At 38.3% G+C, this 17,453-nt stretch overlaps 1 protein-coding gene across 1 annotated transcript; it reads right to left on the bottom strand.

The window, feature by feature from the left end:
• Window positions 1-7,150: 7,150 nt before the first annotated feature.
• TPS04 (terpene synthase 04) lies at window positions 7,151-16,818 on the bottom strand. Its single transcript, XM_079046924.1, has 11 exons — window positions 16,443-16,818; window positions 15,930-16,122; window positions 15,629-15,852; window positions 15,426-15,549; window positions 15,215-15,330; window positions 11,005-11,237; window positions 9,830-10,044; window positions 9,392-9,607; window positions 8,202-8,331; window positions 7,865-8,110; window positions 7,151-7,759 (listed from the first exon to the last, which is right to left on the bottom strand). The coding sequence occupies exons 1-11, from the start codon at window positions 16,765-16,767 to the stop codon at window positions 7,253-7,255; spliced, it is 2,529 nt and encodes an 842-aa protein (XP_078903050.1). The 5' UTR covers window positions 16,768-16,818; the 3' UTR covers window positions 7,151-7,252.
• Window positions 16,819-17,453: the final 635 nt, after the last annotated feature.

Here is a 17,453-nt window from a genome sequence, read left to right as displayed (position 1 = left end):
CTGGCCAGGGAGTTCTTGGATATGAGACAGACTACGGAGACTGTGGCGGAGATCACCGCTAAGTTCCGGGAGAGGGCATTGCTGGTGCCCCAGTATGCGGGAGACGAGGATATGAGGAGGACCCGCTACCACGACATGCTACGAGATGACATTCGGGAGCATATTAGTTTTTCGGCTTGCCCTACCTTGGATTCCATGGTTGCCAGGGCTAGGGAGAGGGAGATTGATCTGGAGCATATCCAGAAGAGGAAGGCGGTAGATGGGCTGACGACTGGGGCTTCGGGGAAGAAGCCCAAGGGATCTGATGGTAGGCCGAAAGGCCAGGCAGGACGGGACCGTTGTGGGAAATGCGGTCGATCACACGAGGGGGTTGGTCGCACTGGGCCGGGTTCGGGCTGCTATAAGTGCGGCAAGGTTGGGCATTTTAGCAGGGATTGTACTGCCCCGCCCCCACAGTACAGACGACAGACCTGATTTGCTTCCACTGCAATCAGAGAGGCCACAAAAGGGCCAACTGCCCGAGATTGACAGCAGCGCCAGCAGCGGCGCCGGTCTCAGAGACGGCGCGGGTTGCAGATGGTCGGAAGGTCAAGGCAGAGGCTCCAGTGGTGCAGAGCCGAGCGTTTCAGCTGACAGCCGAGGAGGCACGCGCTGCACCCGATGTGGTGACGGGTATGATTCTTTTCCTCTGATTTATTTTTATGTTGTTTATGTTATTGATATTTGCTCTGTTTATGATCGTTCCATGTGAACGGCATCCCGGTTCAGGTGTTGTTTGATTCGAGCGCTACCCGATCGTTTGTTTCTCTTGCGCTCAGCAAGAGGTTTTCCGAGTCTTCGGGTATGTTGGATTGCCCTCTAGAGGTAGAGATTGCAGACGTCCGTTCGGTGCGAGCATCGACGGTGTTCCGAGATTGTGTGCTAAGATTATTCAAGGAGCGCTACCTGGTGGACCTGGTTCCCATACCTTTGCGGGGGAACAAGGTCATTATTGGCATGGATTGGTTGAGCCCCAATGGGGCAGTGATCGACTGCGCGCAGCAGTTGGTACGGATCAGGACCCCAAGTGGGGGAGAGCTGGTGATTCAGGGCGAGAGGCCACCGCGAGGACCAGCGTTATGTTCAGCAGCGAGAGCTAGGCGTTACCTTCAGCAGGGTTGCGCAGGTTATGTCGCCTATGTTATGGATACCCAGGAGGCGGGTAGGACTACGGTGGACGATGTGCCCGTGGTACGAGAGTTTGCGGACGTATTCCCCGAGGAGTTGCCTGGGATACCTTCGGAGCGACAGGTGGAGTTCAGGATCGACCTAGTCCCTGGTGCGGCTCCGATAGCCAAGGCACTGTATCGGTTGGCTCCTCCTGAGATGCAGGAGTTGTCTACACAGCTTCAGGACCTGTTAGACAAGGATTTCATTTGACCAAGTAGTTCACCCTGGGGAGCCCCGATTCTGTTTGTGAAGAAGAAGGACGGGTCGCATCGGATGTGTATAGATTATCGGGAGCTGAATAAGGTAACGGTGAAGAACCGCTACCCACTCCCGAGGATTGATGACCTCTTTGACCAGCTACAGGGAGCATCTTGGTTCTCCAAGATTGATTTGTGTTCGGGGTATCATCAAATGAGGGTCAGAGAGGAGGATGTGCAGAAGACTGCCTTTCGGACGCGTTATGGCCATTATGAGTTTGTGGTGATGCCATTCGGGCTCACCAATGCTCCTGCCGCGTTCATGGACCTCTTGAACCACGTGTGTAGACCGATGTTAGACCGGTCGGTGATAGTATTTATTGATGATATCTTGGTTTACTCCAAGACGCGAGAGCAGCATGAGGAGCATTTGCGGGAGGTTCTGGAGACTTTGAGGAGGGAGAGCTTGTATGCTAAGTTCTCCAAGTGTGAGTTCTGGTTGCACGAGGTGCAGTTTCTGGGGCACCTTGTCAACCAGAACGGGATTTCGGTAGATCCGGCCAAAGTGGAGGCCGTGATGAGTTGGGAGGATCCGAAGTCTCCATCTGAGATTCGGAGCTTTCTAGGATTGGCAGGCTACTATCGGAGATTCATTCAGGACTTCTCCAAGATAGCAGTTCCGCTCACCCGACTGACTAAGAAGTCGGTGGTGTATCGCTAGGGGCCTGAGCAGCAGGCCGCATTCGAGACGCTGAGACAGAGATTGTGCGAGGCGCCAATTTTAGCCCTGCCAGAGGGCATGGAGGATTTTGTGGTATACTGCGATGCATCCATCGCAGGTTTGGGCGCGGTATTGACGCAGAGAGGGCATGTGATCGCCTACGCGTCGAGGCAGCTGAAGCCTCACGAGGCGAACTACCCGACGCATGATTTGGAGTTGGGGGCTGTTGTGTTTGCCCTCAATATTTGGCGTCATTACCTCTATGGGGTTCGCTGTACGATTTACATGGACCACAAGAGTTTGAGGTATCTCATGGACCAGCCAAATCTGAATATGAGGCAGCGTCGGTGGCTTGATGTGGTAAAGGATTACGATTGTGAGATCCTCTACCACCCAGGGAAGGCCAATGTCGTGGCTGATGCGCTTAGCCGCAAGGCAGCACCGATCAGGGATATCTGTCTGAGGATGACAGTGGTGACTTCGCTTCTGGAGCGGATCCGGGAGGCTTAGCAGGAGGCTATGAAGGAGGAACATCGGAAGAGTGAGCGGATTGTGGGACAGGTTTCCTCCTTCGATTATGATAGCCGAGGGTTATTGACCCTTCACTGTAGGGTGTGGTTCCCTTATCATGGAGGCGTGCACCAGGTCCTGATGGAGGAGGCGCACAATCCCGATTTTCCATCCATCCCGGAGCGACGAAGATGTATAGGGATCTTCGTCCCGATTACTGGTTGCCCTGCATGAAGCGGGACCTGGCATGGTATGTGGAGCGGTGCTTGACCTGCAGGAAGGTCAAGGCCGAGCACCAGAGACCGCACGGCAAGATGCAGCCGTTGGATATCGCGCTGTGGAAATGGGAAGACATCACGATGGATTTCATCACCAAGCTTCCCAGGACCGCGCGGGGAGTGGATTCGATTTGGGTCATCGTCGATCGATTGACCAAGAGCGCCCACTTTATCCCGATTCAGGAGGGTATCTTGGCCGAGAAATTGGCCGATATCTACATCAGAGAGGTGGTGGCGCGGCACGGAGTGCCAGTTTCGGTGATTTCGGATAGGGATGTGCGATTCACTTCCAGGTTCTGGAAGAAGTTTCATGACGAGCTGGCTACTCGTCTGCATTTTAGCACCGCCTTTCACCCGCAGACGGATGGCCAGAGCAAGCGGACCATCCAAACTCTGGAGGATATGCTGCGGGCATGTGTTTTAGACTTCGGAGGTAGCTGGGATACCTACCTTCCGTTGGCGGAGTTCTCATACAATAATAGCTATCATGCGAGTATCGACCGTCCTCCCTTCGAGATGTTGTATGGGAGGAGGTGCAGGACCCCGATATGCTGGGGTGAGGTTGGCCAGAGAGTCATGGGGAGCACCGAAGTAGTGCTCAAGACGACAGAGAAGATTCAGCAGGTCCGGAGCAGGCTTCAGACTGCTCAGAGTCGGCAGAAAAGTTATGCCGACAAGCGTCGATCAGACCTGGAGTTCCAGGTCGGGGATATGGTTCTCCTAAAAGTGTCGCCTTGGAAGGGCGTCATCCGATTCAGGAAGCGGGGCAAGTTGGGTCCCAGGTATATTGGACCGTTTAGGGTTGTAGCCCGGGTGGGCAAGGTGGCGTACCGGTTGGATCTGCCAGCCGAGCTCAGTCAGATCCACAGCACCTTCCACGTCTCTCAGTTGCGGAAGTGCTTGGTGGACGACCTAGCAGTGGTACCTTTGGAGGACATTCAGGTTGATGACAGCCTGAATTACATCGAGCGGCCTGTAGCGATCCTCGACCGGAAGTCGAAGGATCTAAGGAACAAGAGGGTTGAGCTGGTAAAGGTGCAATGGCAGCACCGGAAGGGCTCGGAATGGACATGGGAGCCGATGGATGAGATGATGGAGCATTATCCAGAGCTGTTCCAGGATCGAGCGGCAGACTTCAAGGACGAAGTCTAAAATAAGTGGGGGAGATTGTAACACCTGGTTCTTGGTACGTATTCTTTTATTTAATTCTTTGAGCATTTTGCATTTTGGCCTTGGACTCGGCGAGTCAAAGGATCGACTCGCCGAGTAGGAGCGGGAAGGGGCACGGGGTTTAAGTTGTGGACTCGCCGAGTCGGGTCCCGGACTCGGCGAGTAAGCTGCTGTTTGGACAAAAACCCTAATCCAGGAGTGTGCACCCTATTTACACAATCTAACTCGGCCTCCCTTGTCCGTAACACTTCCAGAAGAGCTGTAGAGCGAAACCCTATCCCCCATATTGTTCTTGTGAGTGATTTTGGCTTTGTGAAGGAAGTTTGGAGCTTAGAAGAAGAAGGAGAAGGTTGAAGGGTGCAAGGAGGGGAAGTAGATCCGAAATCTACTTTGTGAAAGGCTTCCATTCAGTTAGAAAAGTTCCTACCTTGATCTCTAGTTCATTAGATCCCCTTTTTGTCCCTAATTTGTGGGTTTTAAGCCCTAAAACCTCAAACTCCATCTGTTTATGCTCTATGTTCTGAAAGGACTTCAGATCTGGACTTTATGGACATCTTAGTGGAGTAAAGTCTCTGTGGTTGAAGTGATTGAGGTCCCTCTTGAGTGTTTGACCTCATAAAGAGCTTGGAATTGCCTTTTGGAGCTCATAAGGCCATGCATGCACGTAAAGTTTGCAACTTTACGTAATAAGCATGCCCTAGGAGCTTAGATCTATGGTTTGGAACCGTTGCATGTCTTAAAATTGGTTTGAATGGGTGGAGAGTTGAAGGGACTCGCCGAGTGCCAAGGTGCACTCGACGAGTTCTATGAAGATGGTCTTAGACTCGACGAGTTGGATGAACAACTCGGCGAGTCCGATGAAGATTTCCTGGTACTCGACGAGTTGTTCTTCAAACTCGGCGATTCATATGAACTGTTACTGAGTTAAGAGGGGTTTAAGTGAGAAATGTCCAACCCTCCGTAGCTGCACGCGGAATTAGCAATTTAACGTGTAGCAATAGTCCCAGAAACCCAAATCCTCAAAATGGATGCTCTGGTGAGGATTTGGAGGCGAGTAGGAGATCTGCTCGTAGGGACTCGGCGAGTCGGATCGCGAGTCAGTCTAATCGTCCCAAGTAGCGAGTTAGGATGACTCAGTGAGTGGGAAAAGGGACTTGATGAGTAGGACTGGAATGGTGGGAAAGGGACTCGGCGAGTCTGTGCCAGGACTCGGCGAGTCCAGTCAACTGGAAGTTGACTTTGACCAAGGAGTTGACCTTGGGCCAGGGGTAGGTCAGTCATTTGGCCTAAGGGTATTGATGAGTGGCTAATCTATGTTTATGGATTTATAGCCGGAGGATTTCCGGGGCAGCAGACGGACGTCTAGCAAGCGGGTTTTCAGCAGCTACTTTTCGAGGTGAGTTACCTTCCAGTAGGGGTGGGTCTACCTGCCACAATGCCGGCCCACCAATGAGGAGTATTTAGAAGATGATGGTCTTTGTGATAATTATCTTGGTCTGGTTATGTGTTTGGTTATGAATTATATCTGTATGATATGTTACGTGCATGATAGGGATAGTTTCCCTGATAGTGGTCCTTAGGACCGAGGGGTAGGTCAGTACCCGGATATGCCTGGCTGTATGCTTATATCTTGTATTGTATGCTAGTGGTAGGGGTGGAATAGTCCCCAGTTACCGGTTGAAAGATACCGATGAATGGTTACCGGTTGAAAGATACCGATGAATGGTTACCGGTTGAAAGATACCGATGATATTGTATGGTATGTGGTATGATGGGGGAACTCACTAAGCTTTGTGCTTACGGTTTTAGTTTTTGGTTTTAGGTACTTCTTCGTCTAAGGGGAAGGAGCCGACGGCGTAGCATGGCATCACACACACATATGATTTTCCGCATGGTGTTTTCTGGGATTGTACTCTGATATGACATTTGTTTATGATTGTGGGTTTCGAACATGATACTTGGATTTGAGATGACGTGTTTATACAATATTTTCTAATGAATGTTTTATGAGTTAATTAAACGAAAATGAATTTTTTTTTTGGGCTTAAATTTTGGGACGTTACACTTATTGATGTATATCAAGTTGAAATTGTTGTATCTCATTGATTGTAAATCTTTGAATCAGATCATTTGTTGATATGGAAAGCATGTCACATGATTCACATATGCCTTTGTTGTTCATTGTTCCTCTTTGCTTCTGTCATATTGGTATATATATGGCATAACGTTATATTATATCTATTTTTGAACTCACTAAGCGTCACCGCTTACCCCTCTCAGTGTTTAACTATTGCAGGTAATAAGGATTCAGTATAAACACATACTGTTGGAAGATTTAGAATAGTTAATAATATTACTTTTGTTTTTAGTGATCGTGTATGTATAAAATTATAATTTCCTGGGTAGTTATGTAATATACAAAAACTTAGTCGGTTTGTATCCAGTCTTTTGTAATTAAAGTATTAATGTAACATATTGTTTATGAATATGTATGTAGCATGTTTTGGAGTAATATGATGTAATTTTAGAGAGGGGTTCTTTCAGCTTAGGATAGCTATCATTCGTACATCTACATTTGGTTGTTAGGTTACTCATGATTCACTCTAGAATGGTACGTCACCACTTGCGATGTAAATATCAACCGTCGTATGCATTTCCATAAGCATGCTCTATTCCAATCCACATGAAAGTTGTAAAATAAGAAGAGAGTAGCCTTACGTTAGCTAGATTACCGTGATTCCTTCCCTCCATTTTCTTATAGCTAGCTTGATTAGCTTCTCACTAGCGTTTTGAATCAATTTGTTTAGTTTTTGATGCTCAAAAAACATCAATGCCAAACCTTCCACTAGAAAATGGAATCATATATATTTTTACATCCACTTTATTTATCCAAAAAATAGTATTTTTTTGAAGAAAGATGACAAGATAAGTTGTACAACAATAACAGACAAAAAAAGCCAAATACATGTTCTATAAAACAATCTTTTACATGTAGAAAAATGACTCACAAACAAGCTTTTACATGTAGAATTATCAATTAAATTTAAATAATTTATCATATATGGTTATCATCTCCATCGTACGTAGTAATATCGCATTCTTCCCTTTAGTTCATTGATATTGCGATCTTGTCTAGCGTATGGGATATAATGGATCATGTATTTTCTTTAAATGAAACATGATCTAAACATCGGCGGACTTAACACTTCATAGATGACATTTCTCATGGACTTCTTGGGAAGCTGATGACACTTAATGCCCACAAAACCATGAACAAAGCGTCGAGCTGGTGTTTGAAAGTATTCACCGGTGATCATTAAGTTCCGTTTTTGTGGAAATGGATGCATGGTTGTTTGGGGCTTCAAATATTTGGGAAGTTCATGTTTTGGAGGAACGTAAATTGCTTTCTCTATGTCTAATTGTAGATCTGCATCTGAATCATATAGGTTGCTAGAATTAAATAACATTTGAAATGCCTTGAAGCATGATAAGTGAAGGGATTTCCATTGTTTTGGAAAATCACTGTTATCCTCTGTAAAAACATGTTTAAGCAACTCTTTCCGCTTCCCCTCGAGAAACGTTTTCACAAGAGAAATTGAATCATCCATGCTTGCATCTGGGTTTTCTTTCAAATGAAGCAACACAAGGTTCATTTTTCCTTCTTCTTGTTCCTTCTGCTTCAAAATTTATGTCAATGAATATGTACTATGAAAGAAAGTAGTTAACTTGTTTCATTTATATCAAAATGAGTACTAAGGTAAATGGTTTTAAGTGATGACCTCGTAGCTTTGAATGTCATTGAGCAACCGAGTAGTAGCCATAAGTGACAGTGTGATGTTTTCATACTTTTGAGGCTTGACTTTGAACAGTGGTAAGCTTGAATTTAAGAAACATGAAGAAGTTAGGACCAAGATATGTGTAGCAATGGAGATCATGCCGGTTTCCAGGTATTCATTCACTGAAGGTATGTAACCGTTCTTTCCCCATGTAGTTTCAGTCAACCACGAATTGAATGTCTCCCGCCACTTCAAATAGATAAATGGAAAATTTACTAGAGTGTTTATATAAGGATAATAATCATTGGAAAATTATATTTTCAACTTTTAATACACTTACTAGGTCTCTAAAATCTTCAATTACATCAATGTTTCCATGAAGGACCAAGGTTTCGGTAGTATCTCTCACAAGATCATCCAACACATCGAAAATAACCTTGCTTGGTCCACTTAAGCCTTTACCATCCCATCTATCATTTAAACATAAAAATATAGGAAAATCTCCAGAAAAGTCCTAAAATTTTACCCTAATTTACGAAAAAGTCCCAAACTAAAATTTGTTTACGAAAAAGCATGAATTACCGGTAAAAATAACGATTTGACCCATTTTTTCCGGTTTACCGGTTTTATTACTTACATGTTTCACTAAAGTCTCATTATTTTACCCTAATTTGCGAATAAGTCCCAAAATAAAATTTACTGATGATTTGACCATTTTCTTCATGTAACATACATTTTATCGGTTTTATTGCTGACTTAGACACCTAGTCATTAAATTAGCTGATAAGATGAATACGATGGGTTATATAATGTCACATTTACTGTAAAATGTGATACTCATCTCATCGGCTCATTTATGACTATGTATCTACGTCAACAATGAAACGTGTTTCCAAGAAAAAAGAGCAAAAAAAGAGTTGATGTCTGATGAGATGAATATATTGGGTTACATAAGATTAGATAGACAATTTGATATTTCTTATAAACGTAAATTATAACGCAGTTGTTGTTAGTTTATGTAATTATTATAGTCTTCGTTGGATGCATTTTATGTTCCAAAAAGATATACAATACATCAGGATATCAAGTTTTATGCTAAACATAGCATTATATAACTCAACATATTTATCTCATCATCTCATTTAATGACTAGGCGTCCGGGTCAGCAATGAAACCGGTAAAATGTATGTTACATAGAGAAAATTGTCAAATCATCGGTAAATTTTATTGTGGGACTTATTCGCAAATTATGGTAAAATAATGGGACTTTAGTGAAACAGGTAAGTAATAAAACCGGTAAACCGGAAAAAAGGGGTCAAATCGCCATTTTTACCGGTATTTCATGTTTTTTCGTAAACAAAATTTAGTTTGAGACTTTTTCGTAAATTAGGGTAAAATTTTAGGTTTTTTCTGGAGATTTCCTTAAAAATATATAACTTTTACCAACGAAAAAGACAACAATAATCCTCTAAGAAGAAATAGAATGGAAGCACAATAATTAAGAAATATGGAAGTAAGAGTATATGCTACCTATGAATCGCATCAATCAAGATGTGCAATTCTTCGAGGGTGCCTATCATATCAAAAAAGTCATCTGCAACTGTAATCAATATGGCAGTTTTTGCAACAAGCAGCCGTATAATAGAATCATGAGGTAAACAAGTACTGGCTGCAACAGAAAAATAGCAATACACCGTTTTCTCCCGGCCAAATCCCATTTCAGTAAGCCCCCACTTCTTGGACCACCTACAAAAATAAATAAACTATGATAAAACAAAAATTATAGACACTAGTGGGTGTCAAAGTTTGTACCATATTCACCATGAACTAACGTATAGTGAAGTAAACTTGAATAAAAAATAAGTAACTAAATGAGGGGAAATATTCGTGTACAAATTATTGATGTTTATCCAATGTGCTATACTTTTGGCATTAATAAAACATACTAAAAGCAATTAATAGTTTTACCTTTTTAATTCGGCAAGTTCATTTTGGTAGATTAATTGTCGGAATGCGTAATTTTCGACAGCCAATTGCATAAGCTGAAAATTATGTATGCATGACAACCTATAAAAGGAGGCCTTTCCAACCCATAGAGGCCCTTCATTGTTTTGTTCAATCCACATCCTATGATCAAGATGATCAAGTCTTGCAATCCATGGTATACTTAGCTCTTCTTCAATCTACGAAAGTATGAAAACTTATAAAATTTACACAAACTACTATTCAAGTCATGCCGCAACGCCTGCGCGTTGCGGCGGATAACTTGTTTTCAATTACTTAAACTGAAAACTATAAAAGATTATTTGAAGGACCAAAAACGTAACTTTAATACGCATGACAACTTCTTTGCAATTCGTATATAGAATGCGATTTACAAATGTCAAGAGTTCATAGCACAATGACGATTATACCATATCAAGTGGACTACAAACATATCAAAATAAAGTTTCGATACAAACAACATAAATGTTTATAACGTTTAAATAAAAAATAATATTAACAAAAATGAAAACTATAAAAAAAATTATGTACGAGACTAAAAACCTAACTTTAAAATATAGTAAATAATCGAAATGTCAACTTATAAAATATAAATAATTTAAATTTATAATTATAAAGGTTCGAAAATTATTAGATTAAAATTTATCAAGAGGAATCGGCAATAACCAAAAACTAAATCGTTATTTTTAGAAACACTTATTTTACATTTTGCTCTAAAATATGTAGCAACCCAAAATAATAATAAAACTCTCACAAATTATTTATGAAAGAGTAAATTACTGAAATCGTCCCTATGGTTTGGTTAAAATTGCACGTTTGATCCCTAACCTTTTTTTTTGCACTCAGATCGTCCCTGTGGTTTGATTTTGTTACGCTTTTCGTCCCTATTGTTTGGTCAACTTTGCACATTTGGTCCCTAACTTTATGTATGTAAGGGACGAAAAACGCAACAAAATCAAACCACATGGACGATCCGAATGCAAAAAAAAGTTAGGGACCAAACGTGTAATTTTGACCAAACCATAGCGACGATTTCAGTAATTTACTCTTTATGCAAATTATCAATATATATATATATATATATATATATATATATATATATAGAGAGAGAGAGAGAGAGAGAGAGAGAGAGAGATTACCATTTTGGATATATTGGGAAGCATTACAACTGTATCATTGACTATGTTTTTTGTGGCCGAGATTCTTTGAAGCACTTTTTTAGAAAATGACCTGGCCTCATCTACTTCACTTTCTTCAAAGAACATAAGATCTGTGGCCTGGTAAACGTTATACAATAAGCTTGTGAATTGTCTACTGTAGTTTTCCAAATGATCCAATATTTCATTATCATATAAGAACCAACAAAAAGTCCCTGAAATAAAGTTAAGGTACAAATCAGGTGAAACCCATGTATGAGATCAAAAGGAAATAATATTAGGGTTGTGCATCGGTGTATTTGAGTCGGTTTTGAACTAAAACCGAACCCAAACCATAAAGATCGGTTTCTGAAAATTTAAACTCAAATCGAAACCCAAACCAATGGGTTCGGTTTCGGTTTTATAATTCAAACCAAATCTCAAACTTATTTCTTAGTCCACCTCAACACACAAACTATATAATGGCTAAGTCTCAGTAATGGAATGATGTTGGATATATTTAACTCGCTGTCAAAGTAAATCGAGAAAAATGAGGCTAACAAGTTTCGAATTTGCGCCATTTCCTACGATTGCCCAACGCATTAACCACTAGATCATGGTTCAGATTTTGTTTATACCCCAAGGACAACGTATATATACATATATAACTCACATAATACATATAATATATGAAATTCGGTTTAGTTCGGTTTCTTTTGGTTTTACCAAACCCAAAAACCGAACCCAAACCGAAAATTTCGGTTTTTGAAAATTCTAAACTCAAGCCGTGGGTTTATGTTTTGATTTCGATTCTTTGGTTTTTGTTTTGTTGGTTTTTATCAGTTTTTCAATTTTCGGGTTCGGTTTTGTTCACCCCTAAAAAAATATTATAAATTATCTACATCCAAAGTCCACATTCCATTAGACTATGTAATTAGTACTTTGATCCAGCTAAGACTATGTAATTAGTACTTTGATCCAGCTACTTGGCATCCTAGCTAGAAAAAGAAAAAAGACAAAAAAAAATAATAATAATAACATACGCATTCTCATTTCAATCCAAATCCAAATCCGTATATTCTATGTAGACCAATTCCCTAACATGTGGTTGGCAAATATAACGGATATGTTTTATTTTGGATGATATTAAACATACCTTTTCTATTTTTCTAAATCTTTATATATAACATTTTTTTGTTTCAAATATTTATTTAGCTCATAAACCTTTTTCAATTTGATTTTTTTGTCTTTTGTTTATTATTTTTATAACAATAATAATAATAATAATAATAATAATAATAATAATAATAATATTATTATTATTATTATTATTATTATTATAGTTTTTATCTATTTACATTTTATTAATTTTATATTGTTTGTGTTTTAGTAAATGTTATATATATATATATATATATATATATATATATATATATATATATATATATATATATATATATATATATATATATATATATATATATATCAGTGTTGTAAATATCGGCCTAGGCGGCCGATTAATCGGCGCCTAGGCGCTTGGCGGTCCTCCACCGTCGACGTTTATAGCTAATCGGACCCTATTATCGGACGTGGTCAAAATCGGTCAAAGACGGAGATTATCGGGTCTAGGCGGGCCTAGGCGCCCTAATCGGTAAAAAAAATTAAGGGCAAAAGTGTCAAATTGTTAGAATTGCTGCTAGGGTTCTTCTCACTCCATCACATTCATTTCTTTTCTTTTTTGAAATTATCTCTGTAGTCTGAAGGAAAGAAAGAAAGTATGAACTGAAGCTTCTAAAACGACGCCATCTTCTTCTTCGATGCCATCTGTCCCTCCTCCGACACTGTCTTTCTCTTCCATTCACGTCGTCGCAGTCCGTCAGTTGTCATCCTCGAAGCTAAACCAGTCTTCGCCTTCTGAAGCTTCTACAAAAGTTGTCGCCTCCTGTGTGTTATATAGCAATAATCAGGATGGAATCATCGATCATGGAATTCCCACATATCCACAGCCTCCTGCTATTGAATTCTCTCAACATTCACAAAGTTCCAAATGTAGTAGACAACAGGTTGCAGGTCCACATCTCTTCCTGATGCTATTGGAACCCATTGTTCATAACACTTTTTTCTCCCCATTTTATGCAGACTTGGATCCAAATGCAATTGTTGGTTATTTAGATCTGATGTATTAGGGATCAAAAGGTTTTTTGTAATCATAGTATCATGTTATAATGTTATATTTATTAATTTTTAGTAACTTTTAAATAGATATAATGTTATATTCTTAGGATTAATGTTTTATTTATTAATTTTTTAATAATTAATGGTCCCCGATTAATCCTCGCCTAGCCGATTAATCCCTTGACCTCAGTCCACTGCCGAGCTACCGTCGAGCGATTTCTGCAACCTTGATATATATATATATATATATATATATATATATATATATATATATATATATATATATATATATATATATATATATATATTCTCACTGACAACTGTTTCTTATGTATTGTTCAACAATTGTTAAACATAAAAAAAACTCCAACCGATTTAGTTAGAAAAACAAAAAACAATAAAAATACAAATAAATTCAAAGATAGACTAAAACATTAAAAAAGTAATAAAAAAAGAAATGAAATATAAAAAGAAATGGAAAATGAAATAAAAAAAACCAAAAACCAAGCTAATTTATGTTATTTTTTTATTTAAAATATATTTAAAAAATATAAAATAAAGAAAAAAAACTCACTTAAATCACATGCCTTGGACGTTTTTCGTCGCACGTGATTATATCCTCATGTCGTATTACGTTATACAGACAAACCTGTGTCACATGTAAAAACATCACATTTAAATATTAGGGTTGACGTATGTGCTCATGACGAAGTGGGTTGTGGATAATTGTGGATAATTGTCTTTAACAGTCTTCACCATTTTTTAATTCCTTTAAAGATCCAAATTATATATATATATATATATATATATATATATATATATATATATATATATATATATATATATTGCATTGTTTTAAAAAAAATGTCTTTTTTTTGTGTTTTAAAAAACGTTTTTAATATATTTGTACCACTTAAAAAAAGTTTTATTATATATTTGTATTGTTTTTCCGACTGGGGTCCACCTGGGAGGTTAGTCTCGGAACATTACAGCGGTGTTTTCTGTGTGTCACAGTTTGATCCATTGTCATCCCTTGTAGAATTTTACTCTTCAACCATTCGACTAGAATTTTACTCTTCAACCATTCGACTAGGCTACAAAAATTTTTATTGTTTGTTTGTGATTTTTGTTTACGCACGGTTACATTATATATATATATATATATATATATATATATATATATATATATATATATATATATATATATATATTGTAGAAATCAACGATTATAAATTATCGATACAATATAGATCATTTCAATTGTTGTTTTAACAAAAAAGGAAATCTAGTAATTTACTTTAAAAAATATTTTTAATACTATTATTTAGTTTTATAATAAAACGACCACTATTAATAATAATAATAATAATAATAATAATTTAATAAAAATATCAAAAAGTAACGAAGAAAAGTCAAAACAACTAAAAAACTCAAATCCCGGTATACTAATAATTTGGATGCATAAATAATTCACTTTTTTTTTTCAATTTTCAAATTTAGTAAATGTTGAACTTTATGTCAAATCAACATTGTACTGCTTTTTAACTTAAAAAATATATGCATGAGGAAATTATATGATGTTTCTCCCATGTTATTCTCTTTAGATTTTTAAAACAAATGAGTGAATGACATTGAATTAAATCAAATCCAAATATACTTTAGATTTTTTCTCTTGGCTATTTACTTTCAAAATTATTGTTGATAAGTTGGATAGATGTGTGGGCTTAAAGTCCTAACGTAAGACATGAATAGGATCAGTCTCTTTCTCTTAATAATACCCGACAACAATTTTATTTCCCATATGACTAGCCACTTATATTTACATTATTAAATGCGGGCGCACACACAAACACACACACATATATATATATATATATATATATATATATATATATATATATATATCCCTATTCGACAGCATGCATAACAATTCTTTAATTAGCTTTGTATATTATGAGGGTAGATTTTAGCACAGTGAAGGTGGTTTATGTTGAAAATGGTGGAAAGAAGGTATGAACCATAACCTAAAGATACTTACTTGGAGATATATTATACCCATGCATTCGAAAAAGTCGAAAAGCTAAGGAATCCTTATATAATTTTGTTGCTATAAATATCTTGTTATCTTGCGGTGATTCTTGGTCCGTGTAACTCCTGAACAACAAATTTTACATGAGGAAGTTAAGCGAATTAACATTAACGAAAACGTCTCATGGATGTAACCCATGTAAAAGAGATATATCGATCACCTGTAAACTTTTCTCAGGATGTTGTCAATCTCCTCCGTAAAATACTCAGATAAGCCTAGCTTCTGCACTTGATTAACCATGCTGAGCTCAACTAGCTCTTCATCCATTGGATAGTTTTCAGGAACTGTGTATACAAAGAAAATAAACAAATAAACCTACCAAAGTTTTTACTTAAACAAGTGAATCTGTAGTTACGTGCGTACCTCCGTTGGGATACTTTTGAACAAGTGAAATCAGATAGTCAAGACACTTTTGGTTTCCGGTAGAAAGGTACGCCTGTGCAGTAGCCGAGGGTGATTGAAAAAGTGACCCATCTTCACTCAAATGCTTGATTATAGTTTCTTCATCAACATTATGTTTTGTCATTGGAAATGTCTCTAAGTATGCCATCAATGGAGGGTATTGCCATTTATCAACCATCTCTTCCCTGAAAATTTCATTCATCAGTATTTCACTTACACTTATAGTTAGCAAATTAATTAGGTGAATTGAATGTATGCTTACATGCCGAAAATTTGTTTCCTGACATGGTATATCTGAGAAATGATTGATTTTGCGTCATCAGAGAACATAAGGTCAAGACCATATGATTCAGCAAGTTCTATGGTTGCGGGGAACACAATGAAGAACCATCTAGGAAGATCATGATGGTGATGATGAAGCATATTCTCAGTGTTTGCATGCATAAATTTCAAACCTACAAATTAAATACCAGGTGGGAAACAATTTAGTTGTGTAATAAAAAATTAATAATTTACAAACCTTTTTAAACTACAAGACATATGAACAAGAAACGTAATGGTTCCAGAATCTATTGCGTGTTTGATGAACTTCATATTATAATAAGAAACAATGCATGATGTTTATAAAAACAGGTAGACGAGGGGAGTAACTAAATTTTTAGTCATTGATCTCATATATCTACTTTTTTTGTTTATGTGCATGGATGCATGTTGAAACAAGTCGCAATTTCAATATTCTATCATTATATTATATAATTAGTCATGTGACACATACCGTTTTCTATGTTATGAGTTCCCGTACCCCATTTTCGGAGCACAGCCATGGAAGTAAGAGTAGCAGGAAGAGTATCAATGGTGGGAAGACCATTAATGGATTCTCCCCAATATCCTTCTTCGTTTTGGTTCTTGAGTAACCATTCAAGGCAACCCTTAAACATAGGGCTATTGTGTTCCAATGTGTGAGGAATCATAGCTAACCAAGCAGTGTCATATGCAGATGGTGAAACAAATGACTGAAGATGGTGATTTTTGGTGTTCGAAAATATCTCTTCCTTCAACTTTGTCACTAAAAGGTTGATTGATACCAAAGAAGACCCCATTATAATTTTATAAGGGACAAAAAAGATACAAATTTTTAAAAGTTGATTACGTTTTGGACCACTGATGGTCTGGAATATGAATCATCAAACCTACTTATATAGGCAAGTTTCTTAAAATATTTTAGAGTAAAAGTGCAAAATTGGTACCTACGGTTTGCTAAAAACTCTACATATGGTCCAAAGCTTTCAAACTTGTATCAAATGTTCAAAAGCTTAAAACTTTTTGTGGTTATGCAAAAAAATTGAAAGGATTAATTTTCCTTTTTAATTTCTTTTTTGACTTTTTAATACGTTCTTAATATTTAAATATTTAATAAATAAAAGAAAATCCTAATTATTCATAGTTTCTATCTTTTTACTCTCTTGCGAGTTTCTCTTTATCTCTCTGAAATATTGACTTTCATAACGACTGAACTTTGTGGTGCCTTAATCGAAGGTTTATCCTTTAGATGAAGGTGACAACACACCGTTGCGAACACATACGATCGTCACAACAAGGAATCAATGCAATAGGGGTGACATTTGTCGTCCCTAAAGCCCTTAAAAATCGTCCCTAAAGCCTTTAGCGACGATACGTCGTCTCTAATACATCGTCACTATTGCCGCGTAGCTATTGCTCAATAGTCGTAACTAATGTTGTTATCGTCCCTATTGGCGCCGCCTCTATTGATGTATGCCGTCCCTAT

The sequence above is a fragment of the Lactuca virosa genome, chromosome 1 (assembly GCF_052849685.1).
Source record: "Lactuca virosa cultivar CGN04683 chromosome 1, Lactuca_virosa_CGN04683_v6, whole genome shotgun sequence".
Lineage (NCBI taxonomy): Eukaryota > Viridiplantae > Streptophyta > Magnoliopsida > Asterales > Asteraceae > Lactuca > Lactuca virosa.
The sequence above is the reverse complement of the archived record's forward strand: the minus strand, read 5'-3'. Positions and strand labels throughout refer to the sequence as shown.

Bases quoted from the DNA above. Each gene is read 5' to 3' on its own strand.
- TPS04 (XM_079046924.1), bottom strand. From the start codon at position 16,767: ATGGGGTCTTCTTTGGTATCAATCAACCTTTTAGTGACAAAGTTGAAG. The intron at 10,045-11,004 runs GTAATCTCTCTC...ATACTTTCGTAG, and splicing joins TTCCCAATATATCCAAAATG to ATTGAAGAAGAGCTAAGTAT. The intron at 8,332-9,391 runs GTAGCATATACT...TTTAAATGATAG, and splicing joins TTGATTGATGCGATTCATAG to ATGGGATGGTAAAGGCTTAA.